The sequence below is a fragment of the Mesitornis unicolor genome, unplaced genomic scaffold (genome assembly GCF_000695765.1).
Source record: "Mesitornis unicolor isolate BGI_N332 unplaced genomic scaffold, ASM69576v1 scaffold8335, whole genome shotgun sequence".
NCBI classification, from domain to species: domain Eukaryota; kingdom Metazoa; phylum Chordata; class Aves; order Mesitornithiformes; family Mesitornithidae; genus Mesitornis; species Mesitornis unicolor.
The window spans coordinates 180,991-203,474 of NW_010184804.1; the positions used below are offsets into that span (position 1 = coordinate 180,991).

The 22,484-nt window shown below is 42.5% G+C and overlaps 1 protein-coding gene across 1 annotated transcript in view; it reads right to left on the reverse strand.

The window, feature by feature from the left end:
• The window catches only part of KCNH5 (potassium voltage-gated channel, subfamily H (eag-related), member 5), a 152,529-nt gene that overhangs the window by 129,724 nt on the left and 321 nt on the right, over positions 1 to 22,484 (reverse strand). The window contains exons 2-4 of the mRNA XM_010184599.1: positions 10,630 to 10,753; positions 4,500 to 4,606; positions 232 to 360 (exon numbers count right to left, since the gene is read on the reverse strand). Of these exons, the coding sequence (XP_010182901.1) occupies positions 232 to 360; positions 4,500 to 4,606; positions 10,630 to 10,753 (360 nt within the window). The remainder of the gene's footprint in view (positions 1 to 231; positions 361 to 4,499; positions 4,607 to 10,629; positions 10,754 to 22,484) is intronic.

Genomic DNA, 22,484 nt, shown 5'->3' on the forward strand with positions numbered 1-22,484 from the left:
AGGAAGGCTTGTTACTTCAGCAAAATGTTGTTAGGGTATTTCTACTCATGGTGATACATCTTTTGTTTTTAAGCAACAGTTTAAGAGAGTGGCATCGAAAGTCTGACAGGTCACAAAACATTTCCTGAATTGAAGACACGGATCACAGGCATGACACGTCCCTGTCACTGGACTGAGCTCAAGCATGTACTTTATCATTCATCACAGAAAAACACTGTATTTCATATTTACCTTTTGTTGAATCATCTTCAATTGGTTGTTTGAACAAAGTGATATCCTTAAAAGTGCACAGGAACAAAACCACTTTTTCATGCTCATTTCTTATGGGTGCAATTTGCATGTAGAACCAAACCGGGGTTCCTGAAGCAAAGAAAAACGTGACATAGGACTGTAGTGTAGCACAAACTTTCCCCAGCCCATACACAGAATAGTTCACCATTTAGATGTTATTATAACGCACATGTAGTTTAGTACCATAACTAAGTATTTCTACATCTTCCAGCTCTTCTAGTTTTACCTACCCAAAGGAAAACAACGTATTCCTACTTTTACAGCTTCATTAAAATGGGGAAATGTTACCAATTTAATTGGCAGATAAACAGAGACAGGAGGCTTTATAAGTCTCCATTCTGAAATAAAATATATGAGTCTTCCTCTCCTGCTTTTCCAGCATGTCTCACAAATTCAGTGTCTGAAGGGTAGACAGCTAAGAAAAAATGGATAGACGGTATCTTCAATTTCTTCTTCACATAATATGGAGCTATCATATCCAAAAGTATTAGAGTACACTGTCAAACGCTCCAAATTCGATGCTACTCCACTATTTAAGAGGACCTGGGTGAATTCAGACAGACTGTAAATGTCCTTTCAAAACAAATCAGGAGATTCAATTTCCTTTCTGTGTTTCAGGTCATACCCTCCACCTCCTCACCATCCAACCCAGTGGAGCACTCTCCCAGTTGAGTTCTCTCTATTTACCTTTTGAAATAAATACGAAGAAGAGTTTTCAAATCCTACTACTCATCAAATTAACAGCTAAAAAATGCCTATGCTGTCAGAGCGGGTAGCATGGCTTGTGGTAAGCGCTCACACAGGGCTCCTGCAGGTGCTCAGGAACTGAAGCTGGCTTTGTTTCCTCCTAGACTGAAACACACGTGTCAGTCCTCTATACACACGCAGGTCTGCTCTGCAAGGGGCGAAATCCTAAAAGACTTAAAGCAATTTGCTTAGAAACACCCTGTTCACCTGCAGAGATGTGAATGTCAGAGGCACTTTCCATCCAGCACAGCTGCATGCCCACAGCCATGTCCCCTCCCTCCCAAACTTGCACCTACACACACTGCACTATAAATGCCTTCACAGCCAGCTAATTACCTTTGGGATTTGATGTGCTTTCAGCCAGTTGACATAATGGCTTTTCCTCTGAGCTGCCTGAATGCCAGCCTGAGAGCTGACACATCATGACAAGGCGCTTGCCCACTGTTATCCCACAGGCACCACTACATCCCCCCACCCCCAAATCTCCTCTAATGCACCACATCTGGGAGCTATGCCAGGAACTGCAAGATAGATGCCCAGAGGGCAATGGAACCCATTTGGGCCAGGACTACTGTGGGGAAGGTTAAAACCCACAAGAGTTCATGACAAAAATCAGCATTGCTGAACCAGGATTAAACCAGTAACTCACTAGCAGTAAACTGGAGAAGTGGGAGAAATGGGGAACTTTTTTTTGGTGATAATTCTGAACGCATTATGCTGATTACTTGATTATCTCAATTCCCGGTTGCTAACCCAAGATAAAAGGCTCTTTTCATAACTTCTAAAACAGAGTGCTGCAATTCTCTGGAGTAATACTGAACTTGCACTTATACCTGGAAACTCATCAGCATCCTTTGAAAAGCTCTGAAAGTAAGTAGGCAAAATAACCTGTACAACAGCACTGATAAAAATCAAAGACAGAGGCAAGGTGGCTACTGCTGTAGAAGCAGCAATTTGGGCAAAAGCAGGCAAAGAGGTTTCCTGAGTATTACCATATATATACACATACATATTTATATATATGTATATGCATGCCTACCATGGTTGCTGAATAGCTGGGTGGGTAAAGCTGAGGACTACACATGAGGGAATGCAGTAAAGCAGAAGAAAACTGTACCAAATTTTCAGGTCTGAACCTTAAACCTGCGAGCTGGGTTGCAATGCCAAGGGGGCGTGTGAAGCTAGCAGTGGTACGGATGCTGCCGGAGAACCTCTGCTCTTAAAGATCATCTCTGTGCCGAAGGAAAGAAGGATGGGAAAGCAACCTGAAAAATCTCAAAATCTCCCTCTGCTAAAAGCACAAAGGAATGGACAAGAAAGAAAAGGTTGTGCCACATAACCAAAAATACACGGCACCTCTGGACCTACAGTTTGAAGATGTGGGTGGGAGGGTGCTCTGAGGGCACTGTAAGCACCACACAGTAGATAAGCAAATAGCAGGGTCTCTGCAAGTGATAAATACAAGCCCCTTCCACAGAGTAACTGCCTACGTTCGGCAGAATTATATTCATCTATATGAATATGCAGCAGTATATCCATTCATACCAACATATACTATTCTTTATTTATCTGCTCCAATCTTCAGCCTGAAGGATAAGCAGGCAGTTTCTTGAAGAACCTTCTTCTGCATAGCTCAAAGTATGACAAATGGAAGGAACCCTGCCCAAGCCTAATGCTGAACTGGAGCCGAAAGGTGAGGCTATTAGAGTTAGCGAGAGGTTGAAGCTTTTCTTGGCTTTGGGTGATGGAGAAGGAAGCTGGCAACAGATGTTATGGATGGGAACTGACTCAAGCCTGAAAAGAAATATGAGGACTTTTCCATAAAGTACTGTAGTCCTGCATAACTTATGTAAAGTATAGGCTTGGAGATCTGGGCAAAGGTGACGATTTTATTAAGGCAATGGCAGCTGAATAAATCTCTGATGCATCATCAAGCTCCAGCAGGCAATCCACAACCCAAAGCAGAAAGCAACTGGCTTGCTACAGAAAAGTCACCAAGAGAAAGCTTTCCTCTTTTAATACTTAAATAAAATAGAAAGGAATTTAGTTCAGGACCGGCCTGTGCTAAGGTACAAGTTGCCAGCCCAATTAATAAGAGAAGCCAGGGTCGGGGAGAGCACTGCGTCTCTGGAATCCTCTTGGAAATTACACAGATGAAAACCTGCAAAGACACCCAACACAAGCCTGTCCTGGGAAGTGCCCTAATGTGAGGGGACATACAGGTAACCTGCACAGGAAATGGGCAGAGAAGCAGAAAATCCAGAGAACAGACACATCCATATGCTGAGAAGCATAAAAGAGATAATTTGGAAGGCTCTCCTAGACACCTGCAGAAACAGCTGGACTTCAGAGCTGCCCTTGCTCCTCTTCTTAATTAAAGTATTGGCTAAAATGCCTTGAAGCAGGCAGAACTGGAGAAATCTAAAGACATTTCCTGCTGTTTAAGTGCACACACAGGAAGATTTAGTCTAAAAGGGGACAGTCCTCATCGCCTCTGTCCCTCCTTTGCTTTGCTCATGCACACATGCACATGCACACGCAGCAGGGATTTAGCCTTTCCCCAAAGCATCTCCTTTTAAAGGATGCAGCCGGCAAGGCGCAGCTGCATGTCTGATCATAAATCACAGCTGCCCGCTCCTGAAAGACCACCAACACAAGGAAAAAGCCATAAAGCTGCAATGCTTAGAGTAAATATATCATCAGCTTAATCTCTCTCCTGGGAATAAAGATGCAGCTTGCACATTACTGTGCTCTGTGTGTGCGTGTAGTAACAGGGACCAACATGGGATACAGAATAGCCCACTGCCTCCTGGAATGATAACAGGAGAATTAACAAAAATCAAGTTAAAAACGCCTTTGAAATATATTATTTAAAACCCCACTTTCTTGATTGGACCATTAGCTAGAGCACATTTGTACTGACATTAGCCAGGATCAATTTTGAAGTGCTTTACCATGTCCTGGATAAGTTGCTGGTTTCATTCATTTAAAGCCTGTTTCAGTACTTCAATTTCTGCAAAACATTGCTTTTCTTACACCAATCCTTTTTCTAAAAGCTCATTGCTCTTCCCAGAGCATCCACTCATGGGCAATCAGGGTCTGGGTTCTCACTTGTGGAGACATGGGGGTGTTTCCCAAGGGATGCGAGGGAACCTCATTCAGGATTTCTTTTCACTCAACCCAGTCAGTTTCCCTTCAGGGAAACAATCCTCAAAACTAAATATATTTTGGAAAGAAGGAGTCAGACTTGAGACAGCAGGGAATAACTATTCTTGGCAATCTGAACACTCGTCCTGAAAAAAATAACTCTTTTCTTGAGCTGAGGCAATCAAAATACCTGCTGCTTCTCCAAATCTTGCCCCAAATTTAACCCATATGTCAAAATGAAATTTTATTTTAGTCTATTATATAATTTAAATATGCATTATCACTCCCAACGCCATACACAAATATATACATACTGTTTTTCTTGTAGAGGAGAATTTCAAAGCAATTCGACTCATAGTTGTCGAAAGTCTGTCTGACTTTTTCAATGGTCTTCTTGTCTGTCAGTTCACCATACATAAAACTGAAAAAGAAAAAAATGTTTCTGTTTTTACCTAGACAAACAACATTTTTCTAGTCCTTAAACAGCATAAGCATTGGAGACGCTATTAACTGTCATTTACCAAAGCTTAGTTATGATTTACACTTCATTCAAATATTTAGTGTCACAATGAAGCCTACAATAGTGAGTAACCATGACCACCTTTTTACTGTAAATGACAGCAAACAAATCTACTGTAATGTTTCATTAAGTGCTTTTCTGAGCATATCTTTAAGGATATGCGGTTAGAAAAAAAGCTGGTATCTTATAAAACCATTATTGCCACAGCTGCAGGCCATAAGAATATTGCTGTCAAAACAGAGAAAAATAAAAAAAGCCTCTAAGACCTCCCAGATTTTTTTCAGTCCTCTAGAAAAGGCTTCTGGAGGAAGAATGGAAGCTACTACAGGCAAATGCTGTTGGCTGAATCAATAGCTACAAATCTAATCTTGTCAAGATGCAGCTGGGACAATAAGATAATTGGAATCCTTTTACTAAATACCGACCACAAAAGGAGGGAGGATTTAACCAATAAGAAGCGATGACTGTAATTCTCTGAAAATTTGGCACAGAAAGCAAGCGTATGAGTTGTCTCAGTGTAGCTACGACTCCACTACTACCAAGCATAACCAAATTCACCCTCATTGTCCTTATTGTATACTGCATTTCTTTAACATTTCAGTGAAAACACAGAAAACATTAACATGCTTTTGGAGACTCATCTCTCTCCAGACCGAGCATACAAAAACTTAACTTTAACTCTGCTATTTCTTGCCACTTGACCACCTCATCTTTGCATTCTTTTCCAGGTCAGACTTTCGGCCGGTGTTAGCAAACCCAACCTCCTGATCTTACTTTTGAAAGCCTTTGTAAGGAAACAGCCAGGCTTTTATTGTCATTCTTCCCTGGATTAAAAATAAGAGAAGACCACTCTGTGCAAATTCCCAATTACAGAACTGAAGGAAAATGGAACATGGGATAAAAGCTTTCAGACACTTGAATTAATATACTTTCAGTTGATCAAACTATTTTTTTTCCATTTTCTTTGTTCATAAACAGTTTGAGCTTCACCTGAAACCTACAGAAGACAACCCCAAGCATACGATAGAGCAAAGCTATCAGTGCCTCTGTGGCTTCAACACAGCTTCTCTTTTATTGATCAACAGACCTCCAAAGGTTTATTTTATGTCTCCTGCTCTGAAAGAAACAATAAAACAGCGAAGTGGTTAGTGACTTGGCAAGCACTAAAATACGCAATGAAGGCCAGACCATGAATCTTTTCTTTACATGGCCAAGCCAAGGAGGTAACGGGGCTGTGTCCAGCATGGCTGGTGGAGGCAGATGTGAGGTGTCAACATCTGTGTGTCACTGTGGGGGCTTCTTCACCACTAACACAGGGAGGAATATTGATAAATGGCATGTCATAACTGCTACCTTTGGGACAGCAAGGTAATGGAGACACCTCTATGGTGACTGATGCCAGGAAATGGTTTTACGAGGGGAGAAGGGTTCGTTAAGGCAGTGCTTATCATTAACATACACGGCTGTCTTCGGGAAATGCAAAACACAGCCTACTGCTTGTTTTCAAAGGACCTGCCTTTCTTTCCTGAGTTCAGCTGATAACCTTTTATACATTTATACACGAACTGAAAACAAAAAAGAGTTTGATTTTTTTTAATCTAAACCTTTTTTAATGCACTGATAAGGTAAAGCAAGTTCTTCTCATATCTGAAAGACAAAATAAGAGCTGATGGTTTTCACACAGCCTGCTGTGCAATTGAATTCTCTTTTTTATTTTCTTGAGATTTAAAACAGTGTTTATCTTAGTCCTGAAGGAAAAAATAACAGGAGTTTGTTAGAGTGCTTGACTTTATATGGCTTATAATACAGAAAGTCATCATTAATTAGTGTTAAAATGACAAATTGTGCTTGGCATTCTGAGTGGTGGATGATACCAGTTAGCGCTGCTGAATACAATCAATCGACTATGGTTTAAATTAAAGGCAGCTTATTACTGCAGTAAACTTGTAATATTCACATCTTACATTATTTTCATGTATAAAGAGACATTTTAAAGGCCTGTAGAATAATAGAAACATTTTTCAGAAGGTGATTTTTAACAGCACTAAAAGAAACCTCAAGGCAACTCAGTGTATCAGTTATGTAAGAGCTTTGCTTATCACAGGTTTAATTTAATTTGGTCTGTCCTATTTTGTACACATGGAGGGACTCCTACTTCTTCAGTCAATCACTCTGTCTTTTTCTGCCTCGTGTTTTATATTTAGTGCTTGTTGAGAGCCTTCAGTGCAAACTGTACAAGACATAAATATCAAAACCACCCTGCTACTGGGAATCTTACTACCTAGAAAACAGACTTATCAAAGAGAAACAAGACTTACTTAAATACTCCGAGAAAGGCACAATCTTAGATAATTCCCCATCTCTGAAGCAGACCGTTTGTCATTTCAGATGCCTGGGCTTCTGCCTCCCTTTGAAAGCATCCCTTGGCACAGAAAAGCCACGTCTGGAGCTTTGGATCCTGCTCCTTTTTCCTTTGTCAGGATACAAAGCATCAGAGCAGCTCCAGATCTGTGGCGCATGCCAGGGCAGTATTTAACAGATATATATAATTTATTCTTCCTGTCTGTGAGGAATTATCCAAGATAGAGGACAGGTGAAGCACAGAAGGCAGATGATCCAACACCCAGTTTACAGCTCTGTTCATCCAAAAGTGTTTGATGAAAAGGCATCAATTACAATGGACAAACATCTACCCAGGAAAAACAGCAAATACACATACAGGTCAACAGCTTCACAACATTGCAAGTTAAAAAGCGGGCACCATTCCCAAGGAGAAGCAGTGCAGCTCCCTGGGTCCCACTGGTGTGCTCTGCCGGGTTTCTCTGCACAGCTTTGGCAGTGCATTGCGGCCTTCTCACACACACAAGAATCAGGTCACGGAGGGGACATCCCAGTATCACATCTAACTTTTTTTCAAGACCGGCAGGCTGCATCCGCCATGCAAAATCCCATTTTTCTGAAAACCAAACCAGCACCCAGCTACCCCCAGCACAGTGCAAGCAAGGGAAAGCAAAGCAGAGCCTGAAGCAAATGGCAGGATAGGGCCACGGATCAGCCACTCCAAGGGTGCCTGCTCTTCAAAGGCTTGGTGAGAACATTGAGCTTAACCAATAAGCAACAATATTTAGAAAAAACTGATACTACTTGCAACACTTTCATGTTTTACAACTCTTTATTCCTTCAGTGTATTCATGAAGTATACATTGCTCACCGCTGTGGGCAACTGGGTGTGAAACAAGCGGTTTCCCTGCATGTGGGCTGATCCAGACAGGGGTTTTGCGTGGTTAACTGAAGGTGAGAGGTGTCGCAATTGCAGATGCCCTGTTCCTTCTGGACTCTCAGCTCATTATCATTTGGCACAGCAATGCTTCATCAGCACACAAGTTCTTCCACCTAAAAATCCTGTGTGTCTTAGCACACTTATCCCAATTATTCTATATATCAGCCCCAGCTACACATGCAAACCTGGGTGCCATGTGCTCCCAGAAAGAACACCCATTGATTTCCATCACGTATATTCACATAGCCTGGCCCCTATGTATACTGTGCCTTTTATATAGTGCCCATGAATCTAGGGAGACTGGCACTTGTACTGAGGTATTTCTAAGTGATTTTCCTGCCAATGGGCACATTACTGCTGATGAAAAAGATGAGAGAAGTGCAAAATCAAAGAGATCACCAGCATGTCACAGAAGAAACTCATTGCCTGAGCTCGAACAAAAATCACTCACACCTCCATCCAGTGCCTTCGGTTTACCCACCCCTCCCTGTGATCAGCATCAGCCCAGACCACCCAAGACTGGATGTAACTATGATACAGGAGCAGCCCCAGTGTAGGGGACAGACAGAACAAGGATACAGTGAATACTCGCTGGAAGACCCAGGATAAAAGCATGAGTGAAAGTCAATTTGAAGGCACTATACCTTACAGGCAGAGGCAAACTGACCAAATGTTGCAAAATTTATAAACTATCCTTGATCAATACTCAATCTACTCATGATCAATAACATCAGTAATCCAAACGAGAGGCCAGTTTTACCCTGTTTGTATCTGTGTATTTTTCTTTGGTTGGATTTTTGGCACTAAAAAGCGGTAAAAGCAGACCTTTCCAAAACCTGCAGTAAAGGTGTGGCACCACAGCATTGTTATACCAGAGCACTCGCCTTGGAACAGTAAAGAAAACATTATATATAAAGCAATTTTTATGTATAATGTAACATAATCTGGGCATAACATAGCAACTCTGGACTCAGAGCCTGACTCAGAAAATAATATAAATAATAGCACCAGATATCAAAAAACCTCCAGTGACATTCTACTAAGCCTAAGCAGGCACCACTGGCCTTTGAGACCGGTTTCCACCCCACAAAGAGCTGCACAGCTCTTCATTAGAGAGAAGCTGCAAAGACACTGCTCTGCGGCACGTCAGACCCTGCTAGAACACCACTCCAGCTCTCCTTTAATCTGCAAGGACCGGGATGTCTCCTGAGCAGCAGGAAACATCACCCTGCATATATAACTGCACCAGCTGAGACCCAGACACAAAAGCAGTACTAGCCATGCTTTGAGTGTCGAGAGGCCTCTCCAAAATCCAGAGATGATATATAGAATGATGATAAAAGAATTAAAAAAATAAAAAATCTGCTACCAATTCCATTTTCCACAACAATTACTCCTTGAATTTGCATCTGTATGGTTCATCTGTATGATCTGCTTGAACGTGGTCAAAACAGGACCCTTACAAATGGTAACTAGAGCCCATCATATTCACAAAAAGCACTCTGATGGAATAAACCTTTTGGTCTCCCCAGTATTTGAGGCACAGGGGAATCGCCATCAGAGAGGTTTTGCTAAACCTTTACTTCCTCAACACTTTCCTACAATCCCATTCTGTATTTGTAATTATTTTAATATGCACAGACTACAAAAGTGCTGGCACACAACAAACTATATATATATATCAGAGAGAAGAGGAAAGCACAAATGTATAACATACTGCGATAAGGCCGTTTCCTTCAGCCCCACTGAGTCTATCAACTCTGCTGCTGCTGTATGAATATTTCATTTCAGCAGCATGTGCCCACCTCTTCTCCATCGCCTATTACAGGACACCCAGCTGCACAGAGCAACCCTGGACCCCCCCAAGGCTTTCTCCCCTTCCCAGCAGATGAGACCAGTGACCAGTCTCCTAAAAGTCATCACAGATATGAAGCCTCCTCCTTCCAGCACCCTGGAGTTGGTTACTCCCTGAACCTATAAAGGGAAAACCTACACAAATTTGTGTCTCGGACAGTCCTCATCGCCTCTGTCCCTCCTTTGCTTTGCTCATGCACACATGCACATGCACACGCAGCAGGGATTTAGCCTTTCCCCAAAGCATCTCCTTTTAAAGGATGCAGCCGGCAAGGCGCAGCTGCATGTCTGATCATAAATCACAGCTGCCCGCTCCTGAAAGACCACCAACACAAGGAAAAAGCCATAAAGCTGCAATGCTTAGAGTAAATATATCATCAGCTTAATCTCTCTCCTGGGAATAAAGATGCAGCTTGCACATTACTGTGCTCTGTGTGTGCGTGTAGTAACAGGGACCAACATGGGATACAGAATAGCCCACTGCCTCCTGGAATGATAACAGGAGAATTAACAAAAATCAAGTTAAAAACGCCTTTGAAATATATTATTTAAAACCCCACTTTCTTGATTGGACCATTAGCTAGAGCACATTTGTACTGACATTAGCCAGGATCAATTTTGAAGTGCTTTACCATGTCCTGGATAAGTTGCTGGTTTCATTCATTTAAAGCCTGTTTCAGTACTTCAATTTCTGCAAAACATTGCTTTTCTTACACCAATCCTTTTTCTAAAAGCTCATTGCTCTTCCCAGCAGTTTGTAACTTTAAAAGTGCACGAACAGCCAGCATACCTGCAGGTGCTACTCTTCTGCATGACGTCAGCTCGATGATATCCAGAAAGTTTACAAAAACCGTCATTACTATAAACTACGGGCCAGTCCACAATCTGGGCGTTTCCCAGCAAAAAACTGGATTCTGAAAAGAGAAGGAGAGAAAGGGCTGTTGTCAGTGGCAAAGTATATTTAAATCCTCTGTGTGTTATGCAGCAGATGCAGAGTTCTATCCTGAAATTTCAGAGGGAACTGAAACCAAAATCAGCATCAGAAAAGAAATCATAATGGAACAGGGTAACTCCTAGTAACGCACGTAGCTTCTTGCACCCCAAGATACTGATATAAGCACCAATGCTTTAACAATTTAGAAAGGATTGATTTATTCACAACATCTGGCAAGGCACTGTGTTTGATTTTCATTTTATATGTATCTTGAAATCAACCTTAAATTAACTTGCAGACTGAGTTTTAAATGCTGAAGTACGTGTGCCCAATGCTGATGACAACTCTCTTGCTTAAGTCAAATAAATTTTTCCCCTGGGCAGGTCAGGGTCTGTTGTGCAGGGCACAGCCAGCATCACTGGGATGAGGGACAGAAGGTGCCAGGAGGTGCTGGGGAAGGGTGAGAGGTGTCCACCGCACTTCATGGTACACCACGAGCCACATCACCCCTGGGAGTGCCGATACCCAGTGACCCACATGGGAATTCAGCATCATCGGGGAACTGATGGGTGCCAAAGGGACTTATACCTTGAAATAACTCAAAGCAGGTATTGGATTTTTGTGGCAGTCTATTAAAAACACAAGTAGGTGGGTTTGGCTCATCCTAGTAACATGCATCCACTGCTGCAAATACAAAATATGGGCAGGGAGTATTTCTCGGAGGCTGAACTCAGGTTTAAATATCGCTTCAGTCATCTGTTCTTTCAGTCAGTGCCTACAGTTTATACGCACGGACTGGCACCAACACATTATAAGTTAGTCTTAAAATAGTTTTATTCACCAGTTTGGAAAGATTCTTCCATCCCTGCTTTTAGCAAGGCGTTTGCCAAGAAGGAAATACCCATTTTGCTTAAACACAATGTTGTGGGATTTTATGTTAATCGACACCGTAAACATTCCTAATTTTGTTTCAGAAATAATAATATCACATAGTAGATGTTCTCAAATTGTAGTGTGTGATGATCTTTGGAGCTTTTGTATTTTTAGCATTAGCTTTTAATTTCATTTTGACTGCAACTGTGGAACTAACTAGTCCTATTCACTGGTGCTAAAAAGTGATTAAAATGTAACTATCAACAATCACTGCTGTATAGAAATTATTGGAAACATTCCTTTCAGCAATTCTCCTGGGAAAAAAAGGAGATTTTTACAGATTTTCCTCATAATAGCCAAAGAATGGTTATGCCAGTTACTTACAGATACATACTCATGTGCACATATTCGTTTTCCCATAAAAGTGACAATGGGTTCACACACGCCCTAATCACAGTATTTGTAACTGTGACTGCCCTGTATATTATGCAACGTTATTCTGTTGAACAAGGAAAGCACACTGAAAAAAGAAGTATTTCTTTTTTTTTTCTTTACAAGAATGAATTTGGAAAAAAATAATCTGGAGATTATTGGATTTCCTATAGAAAAGCAGATTAAAAATATTTAAAAGCCAACCAATGTGAGAAATAGAAGTTTAAATTTTGCAAAATCTAACACTTCTAAGCTCAAAGAATTTATTTGAATCCATCACAAATATCCTTAAGCCTAAATGCCAACTTTTTTTAAAGCAAAATTTGCTTTACTACCCGAAGGGAGATGCCCTCGCTACAAAGCAGCAGGAGGCATGGAGTAAAGCCTGAGCATTACATAAAATCTCCCTGGCTTTCCGCAGCCCTTTCTGCACTGGGGACTCAGCACAGCACAGACACTAACACAGGGGACATTCTGACCCCCTGGAAATCAAAGGGTTCGCTGGAGCTCATCTGGTTGTACTGATGGCCCCCAACACCTTCTCCAGTTTGGAACAGGGCAGACACCAGCAGCCCCCTAAACCCACCCTACCACCACTGCACCTCAGCAGCCGGAGAGGATGGGAGCTCAAGCAATTCTTACTTTCCCACCTCACAGGGAAGCAACCACTACTACAAGTTCTCAGGTTTGATTTAGCAATAGATTTCTTTACTGCATTAGCTTTTGCCAGAGTTTCGCTCACATAGCTAGGTACAACAGGCACAACAGGGGTGATGAGAGACTGCAACACCAAACTCACTCATGGATGCTGTCAACATCTGGGTGCTCCCCAGAGGACCATAAGCAGATAACCCTGCTTTGAAGCCTCCCTGCCTGACAGACATAAATTTGATTGTGTATTCCCACCACGTAACTGTTTCAGAGTCACATGGAGTATACAGCAGAAGACAGGCGTTGCAGCCAGCAGCTGACATACACCATTTAATGGTTGTCCTCTACAGATTTTATACTTCTGTACACCTGAGGGTCTCAAAATACCTGTGAAGGCATTCACTAAACTGATCAAATCCACCAGAAACTTGGGAGGGAATAAAACATAAGCCAAACTACTGACAGTTTTTAAAAAACCCCATAAAAATAAAAACAAATAGATACTAGAAGTATTTTGGTAGATACTAGTATTTGCAAGGTAAGATTAGATATACTGTATATGTACTAGAAACTTGACCAGATATTAGAACATGTTTTCTTTTGTCCCCATAAATTATTCTTTACTTAAGTTTCTAAGCTAAGCAAATAAGGCTTATTCATCCATGCTCAGCATGTGAATACATATGTGTGTGCCCTATTCCAACTGAAGAAAAACCTTGAATCGGTGTTTGCACCTCACTGGAGGCCAAGAAATCTAACCGTGGGCCCAAAGCCATGGGAACCCATGTCTCATTAATGCCACTGCTCAGCGAGCAGCTTGATAAAATTGAAGGAAGAACAGGTCAGCATCTGATCCTTGGGTTTTACCGTGTACCCAAGTCTCAGCATTCACAGGACTCCATGGCTACTCTACATTTTATCAGGAGCCCTTGTATATTCTCTAACACGTCTCCATTTTGGAGACTAACCTTGGTCAACAACAGAGACTTCTTTAATGAGAATACAACCTTAGGGTATTTTGGAGGTTTGCGTAGCTGGAGAAAAGACTGCTTTATATTGTGTCATCACCACTAACCACTCCTGAAAGTCCATTTCTGCAGGTACCTCCCCTGAGGCTGGGTCCTAACAGCCAGTCGTGGACTAAATCCGTCTGCATGCCCGACTTCCATATTTCTACAGCTCAGTTATGTGGTTTCCTCGCTAAGACAGATCAACCACAGCTGTGTCCTGGGTTAAGATTCCCATCAGTCTGACTATGGCAAATTCCACGCTGTTCAATTTCCTGATGGCTGCCTGAACCTGGTGTAAGAAACAAGGGTTGGAAAAACCACATTTCTTCTCCATCTCCAGTTGTCATAGGGCAGTCTAACACCCAAGACAAGTCTGTTCCCTTCCAAACACAACTGGCTGCACATTCCTCATGGCCTTCTTTGCCAGCAGCTCCAAAGCAAGGACCCTCTGCCAAGGGCACCTCGACATCCCCCTGTGCCCTGCGGTGACGTCCACAGCAGCCTCCAGCACAAGTCAAGTCTTCATTCAAGCAGAGCAGGTATAGCGAAAGACAAGTGTGCTACAGACCTGCGTACAGGCTGCCAACTGACTTGTCTTGTTATCCCAAGATACATCCACACTCATCACACACACCCAGATCACAACTATTCACCCTACGGCAGCCCAGGGATGTGCCCCACCAGCGTTGCTGCAGGCGAGCACCGAGCGCACTTCCATCATCAAATCCCAGCTTCATTCCTAGTCCTTCTGTTCCCCTGATGGCCCACACTCCACATTGGTCAGTTCACACCAAAGTCATATTTGGAGTGAGCCAAAGGACTTTTACACAGTCAGTCATTTCTAAAGCATGGTCATGAGCCCTGCACTGCCACACACCACAGACTGGCCCTCAGGGCAGATGCCTCCTGCAAGACAGACCCAGGCTCATGCTCCCTTCATGAGAGAGGCAAGCTCTCCTTGCCTGCTCTCGCCTTCAACAGCCAAGACTGCTGTTTGGACCCTCTTCAGAAGGAAAAGAAAAGAAGCCAACAAAAGGTTTACAAGACGCAGGGTGATGAGCATAGCAAGGACACCAGCACTGAGTTCTCCACAGTTGTCTTCCTGTTGGATTCAATACACAAGAGCTACATTCCACAAGCTATTTTTTTTTCAAGAATTTATTACATTAAGAGTTTAACTACTAATAACTGGACAACACTGAATTCAGCCACTATGCCTACACCAGAACACTTGAATTCACTGTTTTTAAGCTTAACGGGACTTCAGTGAAAGAACAGTATCACAGCAGTGATTGCCAAAGATAGCTGAAGTTATGGATGGCAACACATAAATACAGCTCGCATTCTGCAGTAAGACACTGGTAACTAAAACTTGTGCAATATCTGTGCTGTGGCCCAAAAAGGAAAGTCTCAAGTATATGAGAAGTCTCAATCTCACAAGTATTTTACTACGGAGGCTAGGAACTTCTCCCTTGGTCTGCTAAGCACTGGCCATCGCTGAAAGCAGGACAGCACGCCTGGCACACCAATGGCCTGATCCAGCATGTGAAACTTCAGGCAACTGTGATCCAGACTACCAAGTGGTGATATCTCAAACTCTGAAAGCATTAACATGCAGCTAACTTCAAAACTTGTGCGATCGTTGCCCTGAAACACCTGGTAACGCATTCATCCTCTCTTGGATTTCTCCGTTGCGCTGAAAATGCATTTCCACTTCCCATTTCCTTAGAGATAAAAGTCAATTTTAATTATTTCTAAGCTTGTCTTGATGTCATCACCTCCATCAATCATTTTCTCCACCCATCCCCCCATCACCAATCTGTGAGCTGCACAAGTTCTGTGAGAGGACACGTCCGGCGGGAGCAGTGTCTGTCTATAAGGGAGTGGGGATGCAGAGCTCACCCAGCAGCCTCGCCTGGCTCAGAGCTGCTAAGATTCCTCCTAGGAAGTCAGTAGGCTTTTTATTAGCTAATATAACTCTCCTATTTACCAGCTTTAATACTGATGGCAAGGAATTAGGGTGTTAGAGGCATACAGTTAGCAAAATTTCAGGTTGGAAAACACAATTGAGGAAAACAGTTGTTAAAGGTGCTGTATTTGTTGCTGCTGTTCTTCTGTTTTCTGTAGAAAGGCTCTTTTGTATGAAGGCAGCCTATGCTGTAGAGCAGCAAGCCTTTAATCTTTTCCTATCTTGCAGGAGCTGACACTCAACACAGCGCTGAGGCTTGTTTAGTTTTGGGGTTTTTTTGTGGGGGGGGGGGAAAGTACTACAATGTGCAAGCAATTTTTTTTAACCAACAAAATGCCCAAAGCAGTGTAAAATTCACATCATGTAATCACAGGAGAGCAAGAGCAGCTAAATCATTCCAGGAGACATGCTTAGCTAAGTGAGAAATGCTGTCTCTAATAATCTTTTCTCAAAAAATGCTTGGGTACCATTCGTAACCATAATTGCTTAAATCACCATCTCGGAATTTCACCCTCTCTCCGTAAAACAGGCAACTTATCTTTGTAGAAAAGTTAATGCTGAAAAGATGTTTTAAAAAATGAAGCAGTAGCAGAACAAAAGTAATAATTATAGTAACAAAAAGAAGCCGTGCTTCCATCTAGGAATAAACTCCTAACTCAAGCAACTTTACACAGAGCTGTCTTTCAGAATTACCACCCTTCTACTGCAGAGCAAATACAGCCCAGACCTGACAGGGTCTGTGAAACATCTGGAATTTGCCTTTTTTGCTAATGCTGTCTTACAAAAGCCCCAAACCACTTAAACTCCTGCCAGCTGACAGGGTCCGCGTGTTGCTGCAGTCTTGTTTAGACCATCTTGGAAGACTTGCAGGGCTCCTCTGTGTGCGTGTTGGGAAAAGAGGTCCTAAAAAATTGTTCTCATTTTTCATTTTCTTTTAGCTCTCCTGAGCATGCCTTGGCCCTGGCAATGTATATATATAAAGTGGTGGTGTACAGAGTGACTCCAACCACAAGCTCAAGGCGTACTGCACCTCCGCAGAAAACAACAGAAAATCCCAAATCCTTTTGGAGGGCACTGCCCTCCGAAATCAGCCTCAAGGGGCACCAATATTCCCCCAGCTCTGTGGACAACGCTGTGCTTGAAACAGCAACCTCCACCAGCACTTCGGGCTCCTTGCTGTAAAACTACCTTGGTGTTTTCTAAAAAATACATTATTTCCCTGATGTCTTTAAAGCTTGCAAAACATCAGTGTCATCCAGTTTATCCAGCACACTAAGCATCGCTTGCCTGAAAAAAAAAATCATCTCTCAAAGGACTTACTCTTTACGTCACTTTTCTGTACCTCTGTTGTTTTTATTTAATACTCATATTATGAAAATGTAAAGAGGGATAAACCCGGAGCAAAATGCCACCATACTAACTATGCTGAAATGATCTATTTCCTGCCCCAAATAAGTGCTCCTCAAATAAAACAAAAGATAAATAATCCAGCACTGGCTGAAATATTAAATCCACGTGTAAGTCACTTAGCTGGGAACACAGCAGCTTTCAGCAATTTAGCAAGTGAGCTCAAGAAGAAAGATTAAAGCCCGCCTGGAATTTATCTCCTGAAAACTTAAAAAAATAACTTTAATCATTCTGAATGTGAAAGCCTGCAAGCAGCGTGGTCCCTGCGCTTATTGTGGCACAGCTTCATTGACCCCAGAAAGAGTTTTGTGTCAATAAGGAAGAGAAAGCATCCCTCACTTAACTTCCTGACATTACTCTCTGGCTGTACACTCCTTCCGACAGCAATAAAAAAACCTGGATGTTTACTCTTAAAAAAAATAAAAAAAATCCATAATTTCATGTTTTCTCTTCTCTCTCAGATTTAAACATTAACCTGGGAACGCAATAACTCTTGCAGTGACCTCTTGTGGCAAGCGCTCGGCAGCCCTCAAACCTCCCCCAAAAGAGGACATCTCTTCCACCGCCCCATCCCACTGCCTAAAATATTAGAGAGACCCACAAATTATAAAGCAGCTCATCAGACTTCAAGGAAATCCAGCTGCTCCTTCAGCTAACGACACAGCATTATGTCGGTTTCTGAATTAATACAATGGTATAGAGCTACCATAATAAAATTTATAAAAATTTTTAAAAAAAATCAAAAAACTTAGACCATGTAAAACTCCCTGGATTTCAGCAGCAGTCAGATACGCTTAATCTTTTTGCATTCGGCAAAGCAACTTGAAGAGTAAGGAAAGCGGGGCACTTGCGATTGAAAACTCCCCACAGATGCCATCTAGTAATGCTTCTTAGTGTAAAAATCCACTTTGCATTGATTTACACATCAGCGGGCCCCTGCAGTCATTGAAACTGAAATCAATCAATCAAACAAACAAACAAACAAACAAAACCCTGTGCCTTCAAAGGCGAAGGAAAGCCTTGAGGACATAAGCTCCTTGGTCAGCCCTTCAGTAACTTCTCAGCAGAGAAATGAACTGAGGGATGGAAACTTTCACCCCATGGTTCAGTGTCTTTATGTAGGGATTTAGGGGACTGCTGAGGTACGCTTTTCTTTTGGAGGATCCCCATGACAGACACAAAACTTGAAGTAACTCGCTTTATAGAACTTTCTGCAGCATGTGTCACTTAATTTGGATCAAATGAAAATGCAGTTTTGTTTGAATTTCGGGGAGTGGAGCCTACACGTATCCTGTCCTGTGAGAACAATTTTACATCCTGCCTTTAAACATCAGGTACACTATGTAGGTGAGTAAGAAGAACAGGAGAGACAACAGACACTCATTTTATCTATAATACCAGCGTAATAAAAATGAAAAAGGTGTCTTAGCACTACAGATGTGACACATTTCCCTCTCCCTCCTAGGTAACCTGCCCTGACGACACAGCACACAAAGCAGAAAAAGGCCAGGAACGAAAGGCTAGCTTCATTAAAGCTCATGGTAAAATCCCCACATCAGCCTTACGGGGCCAAGGTTTCAGTCCAAGTACCAAAATACACATTTGTGAAAGAGCTGAGTTTTCCCGAGGAAGCTTCTAAGCGTTATTGCAATAGAAACCATAACCAGTGATCACAGAATGATGACTCTTATCATAGAGATAAGAACATACATAGTCTTTCACTGCATTAAGACCCTCTTCCAGACTGTTTGTACTCTTTATTGCACATTGCCACAAAGTCCCACAGTTAACCTTTTCACAAACTCATCCATAAAAGCAAACTATGCCATTCACACAAGCTTAATGCTTTGCTCCTAGAATATGCGAAGGGTGAAGATGGATGGGCAAGAGAGCCGCATTTCTCTGCCCCTGCACGTGTGGCTCAACTCGCTGGATCGCTCTGCTCGCGGTCCAGGTCCACGAAGCCCAGCCCAGCTCTAGAGAGCTGCCCAATTCTGCACCCCTTGCACCTCCACAACGCTGAGCTGAGGTCAGTGTCAGCAGGAGCTCTGACTGCACTAAAGAAGCTACCATAATATTTGCAATAAACAGGCACAGGCTGCTGAGGACATCTTAGAAGACAACATTGCCCTAAGGAAGGCCACTATTAAAGTCCAAAATACTAATGGCAGTAAAAGGCGGTCACTTTAATGTGATCTAAGAAAATGCTCCCTCAAAAGCCGCCTTCTTTCAGCTCAGCAAAACACCTGATGTTCTTGAGATCCAGGGCACAGACGAGAACGTATCAATCTTTGTGAGCCTCAGATAAGACATTTACTCGATGCATTTTCACTGCGCTTTAACAGGAAAAAAAAAAAAAAAGACTGCAGAGAGTGCTCTGAGATTACCCTGGAGAAAGGTCTGTGTGTCCTCAGGGCTTGTCCCTTTTTACCACCTGTGGCAGCTGGTCTAAGGACAGACCCCGCTTCTCCCCACATTTTGTCTGTCCTCGAGTGGAGCATGGCTGCGGTGCAGGCAAAGAACCCACAAAGCAGCTTGAGAGGCACCACCCACCACAAAATGCTTTGAGAACCACCTGCAACCTGCTGCTGCCCAAAAAGCCAAGCATGCCACAGCTCTGAAACACTTCACAAGATTCAGGGTGTGAAGTTGCCTTCAAAAAGAGAGGTTTCCTGGGTAAAGAGACACCATGGGACCCTGCTGTCACTTTGGCCATTGCTCCATCCTTCCCAAACACATTGGCTGGGACAGAAACATTGGGCAGGGCAGCCCAGAAGTCCCATCCCTGCACACGGACGGCAGAAGAGCCACAGCCACCCCATTCCTCTCTGCTCAGCCCTTTGATGCTTTGCTGATGACTGAGTTGCCGCGAGCGCTTCTCCCACAATTTTAACCTGATTTGTAGCCCAAGCTGGGGTGAAAAGTAAAGGCACACAACATTCCTAAACAGAAAATGCGTAAATAATGCTGAAAAATTAATATATTATTGCTTTCAGTGCCAGGCTGGCCACCACACTAAGTCTGTGCACCATGTTGCCACTATGTCAGTTCTGACTTTCCACATTTTAAAATTACTGCAATTTGTCTATAAATTCTGTTATTCAGATCCATCTCTGGCAACTCTCAGTAATTTGTCTCCACCTACATTTCATTTTGAAACCGCTGCTTCTATTTCACCTGAAGAAGAGCCTAACTGCTGAAATACCCATCTAGCTTTGCCAGCTGTACCTGTTTCCTAATAGAAGATACTGCCTCTATCTACAAACCTCTCCGGGTTCTTAAGAAAAGATTTATGGTCAAGAAATGCAATAGGATTGCATAAGTGTGAGGACTCTCAAAAGAGAGTGTTCTTTAACCAAGATAGAGGACAGAAGGGGTTTCTTTGAGGATGCTGAAGAAGTATTTTGAAAAAACAATCATCGGTCTTTCCTTCATCCTGTTCCCCAACTTGTCAATGAAAAATCTCTTGGAAACTGGTGAATTCAAGTATAAAACCAAAACCCAGCACACGCTCAGCAGACCAAATCCTTGCCTTCTACCAAGCATTGGCAGGAGATACTTGAACCAGATTTGCTCTACTGGATACCACTAAGTTCGGATTAAACAGTGCTGAATGCAATGAAAATTACTATTTCTATAAAGGGCAAATAAGGTTATGTCCTGGATGACAAAAATAAGAACTAAATCATGTTTCAGAGCACAACATGACCACTTACATGAGTTAAAAACAAATTCCCAATCTACTTTTCACCTTGTTGCCCAATGGGGCAGACTTGCCTCGGTAGCATCAAGCTTAGGCACCATCACTGGCAGAGAAAAATGCGTGAACAGATCAGCACGATTTATGCTCCCAAATTAGACCAGGTTAAAAAACTGGAGAGGGAAATGTGCTTTTAAAGTCCAATTTGTGAAAGCCTTCTGAGCTTTCCCAGTCTTTGACATCTCAAAGCTTTACTGAGCTTTCACCAGGGAGGACGTGTGATTTAATTAGAGCACAATACGAAAGCATGGCAATCCCAAGCCGTGTCCTCAGCTCTGCCGCCAACTTGCCGCATGAGCTTGTGAAAACAACTGGGATGCCCCAAGCCCCTGTTCATGCCACAATTCGAAGAACAGGTTGGGAACATCTCTGTGCATCCTCTTCCACAAGGAGCTGCAAAGTGTAATTAAATTCCACCCAGCGTTTTGAAATTGTCAGAGGGAAAGTGCTATATAAACCTTTATTAATTAAGCTAGCATCTAATATTCTGGTAAATAAATACACTATTGCAGGAAACCAGCTCCTAGTGACCGTGCAGCTCCAGAGCCTGACAGGGAGTGAGCTGCCGACCACAGAACTGACACAAGCAATACAAGATGAAAGAATCCCCCCAGAAAAGGGTTGATGGCTTAATACAAGGCTGGCATCTTAACAAACAACATTTAAAAACAAATTCTAGGTCCTCATCCCACTCCTCCTCCTGGGAAAATCAATGAATCAGTAATTCGCTACTTGCCCTCAAAACCAACTTCATGTCAGTACACCAGACCATGTTAGTACAAATGTGAGGTAAATCCAGAACTGTGCAATAGAAAGGTGGAAGGGAACACTTCTCAGCAGGATTTCACATCACATCAGTGTCTTGATTAATAATACATATGGCAACTTTTCTCAATGCTCTGCCTTGCCCACCTTTCCCCATTCACGCCCCAGATGCACGCTGGCACAGCAGTGCTGTGGTATGGCAGGGTCACCCTAAACTTGCACTGTCCAAGGAGACATCCTTTAGCAGATGCAAAGACAAGGTCTCCTGCTGGACTTCATTTGTGCAAACATTCCTATGTTTCAGCAGTTTTGTGCCAGTGCAAAGACTATGTAAAAAAGGAATGCAACTAGCACAAGACTTGCTTAAAACAGCATGTATATTAATACCCCTAGAGAGATGGTGGTCTGCAACCACGTCGTAACTTTAATGGAGCCATATACATGACTCGTGATCAGTGCTTTGCACTGGGTGAAAGGGTAAAATTAACTCCAGCAGCAAGGAATAATTTGATGGCCATGCAGTCCTGAACCAGTCCTGTAAATATTCACCCAACAGAAGAGCTGTGGATGAGCAGCTGCAGACAGTTCTTTATGTATTTGCTCAGCCACAGGATTTACCATCATCCAAATCACAGTCACTCCCTCATCCTCTTTCGCAGTACCTTTGCCAGAGATTTTAAAGTGTCATAAAACTGTAAAGACTTTGAAACCCTGAATGAAAACACTTGCAAGCCCAATTATTAGAGAACTAAAGCACAATAAGGAAAAAAATGACCCGACAAGAAGAGAGGATATTAGAAATGTAAATGATAACTACTTATTTCCAGAAGCGGCTCACAAAAAA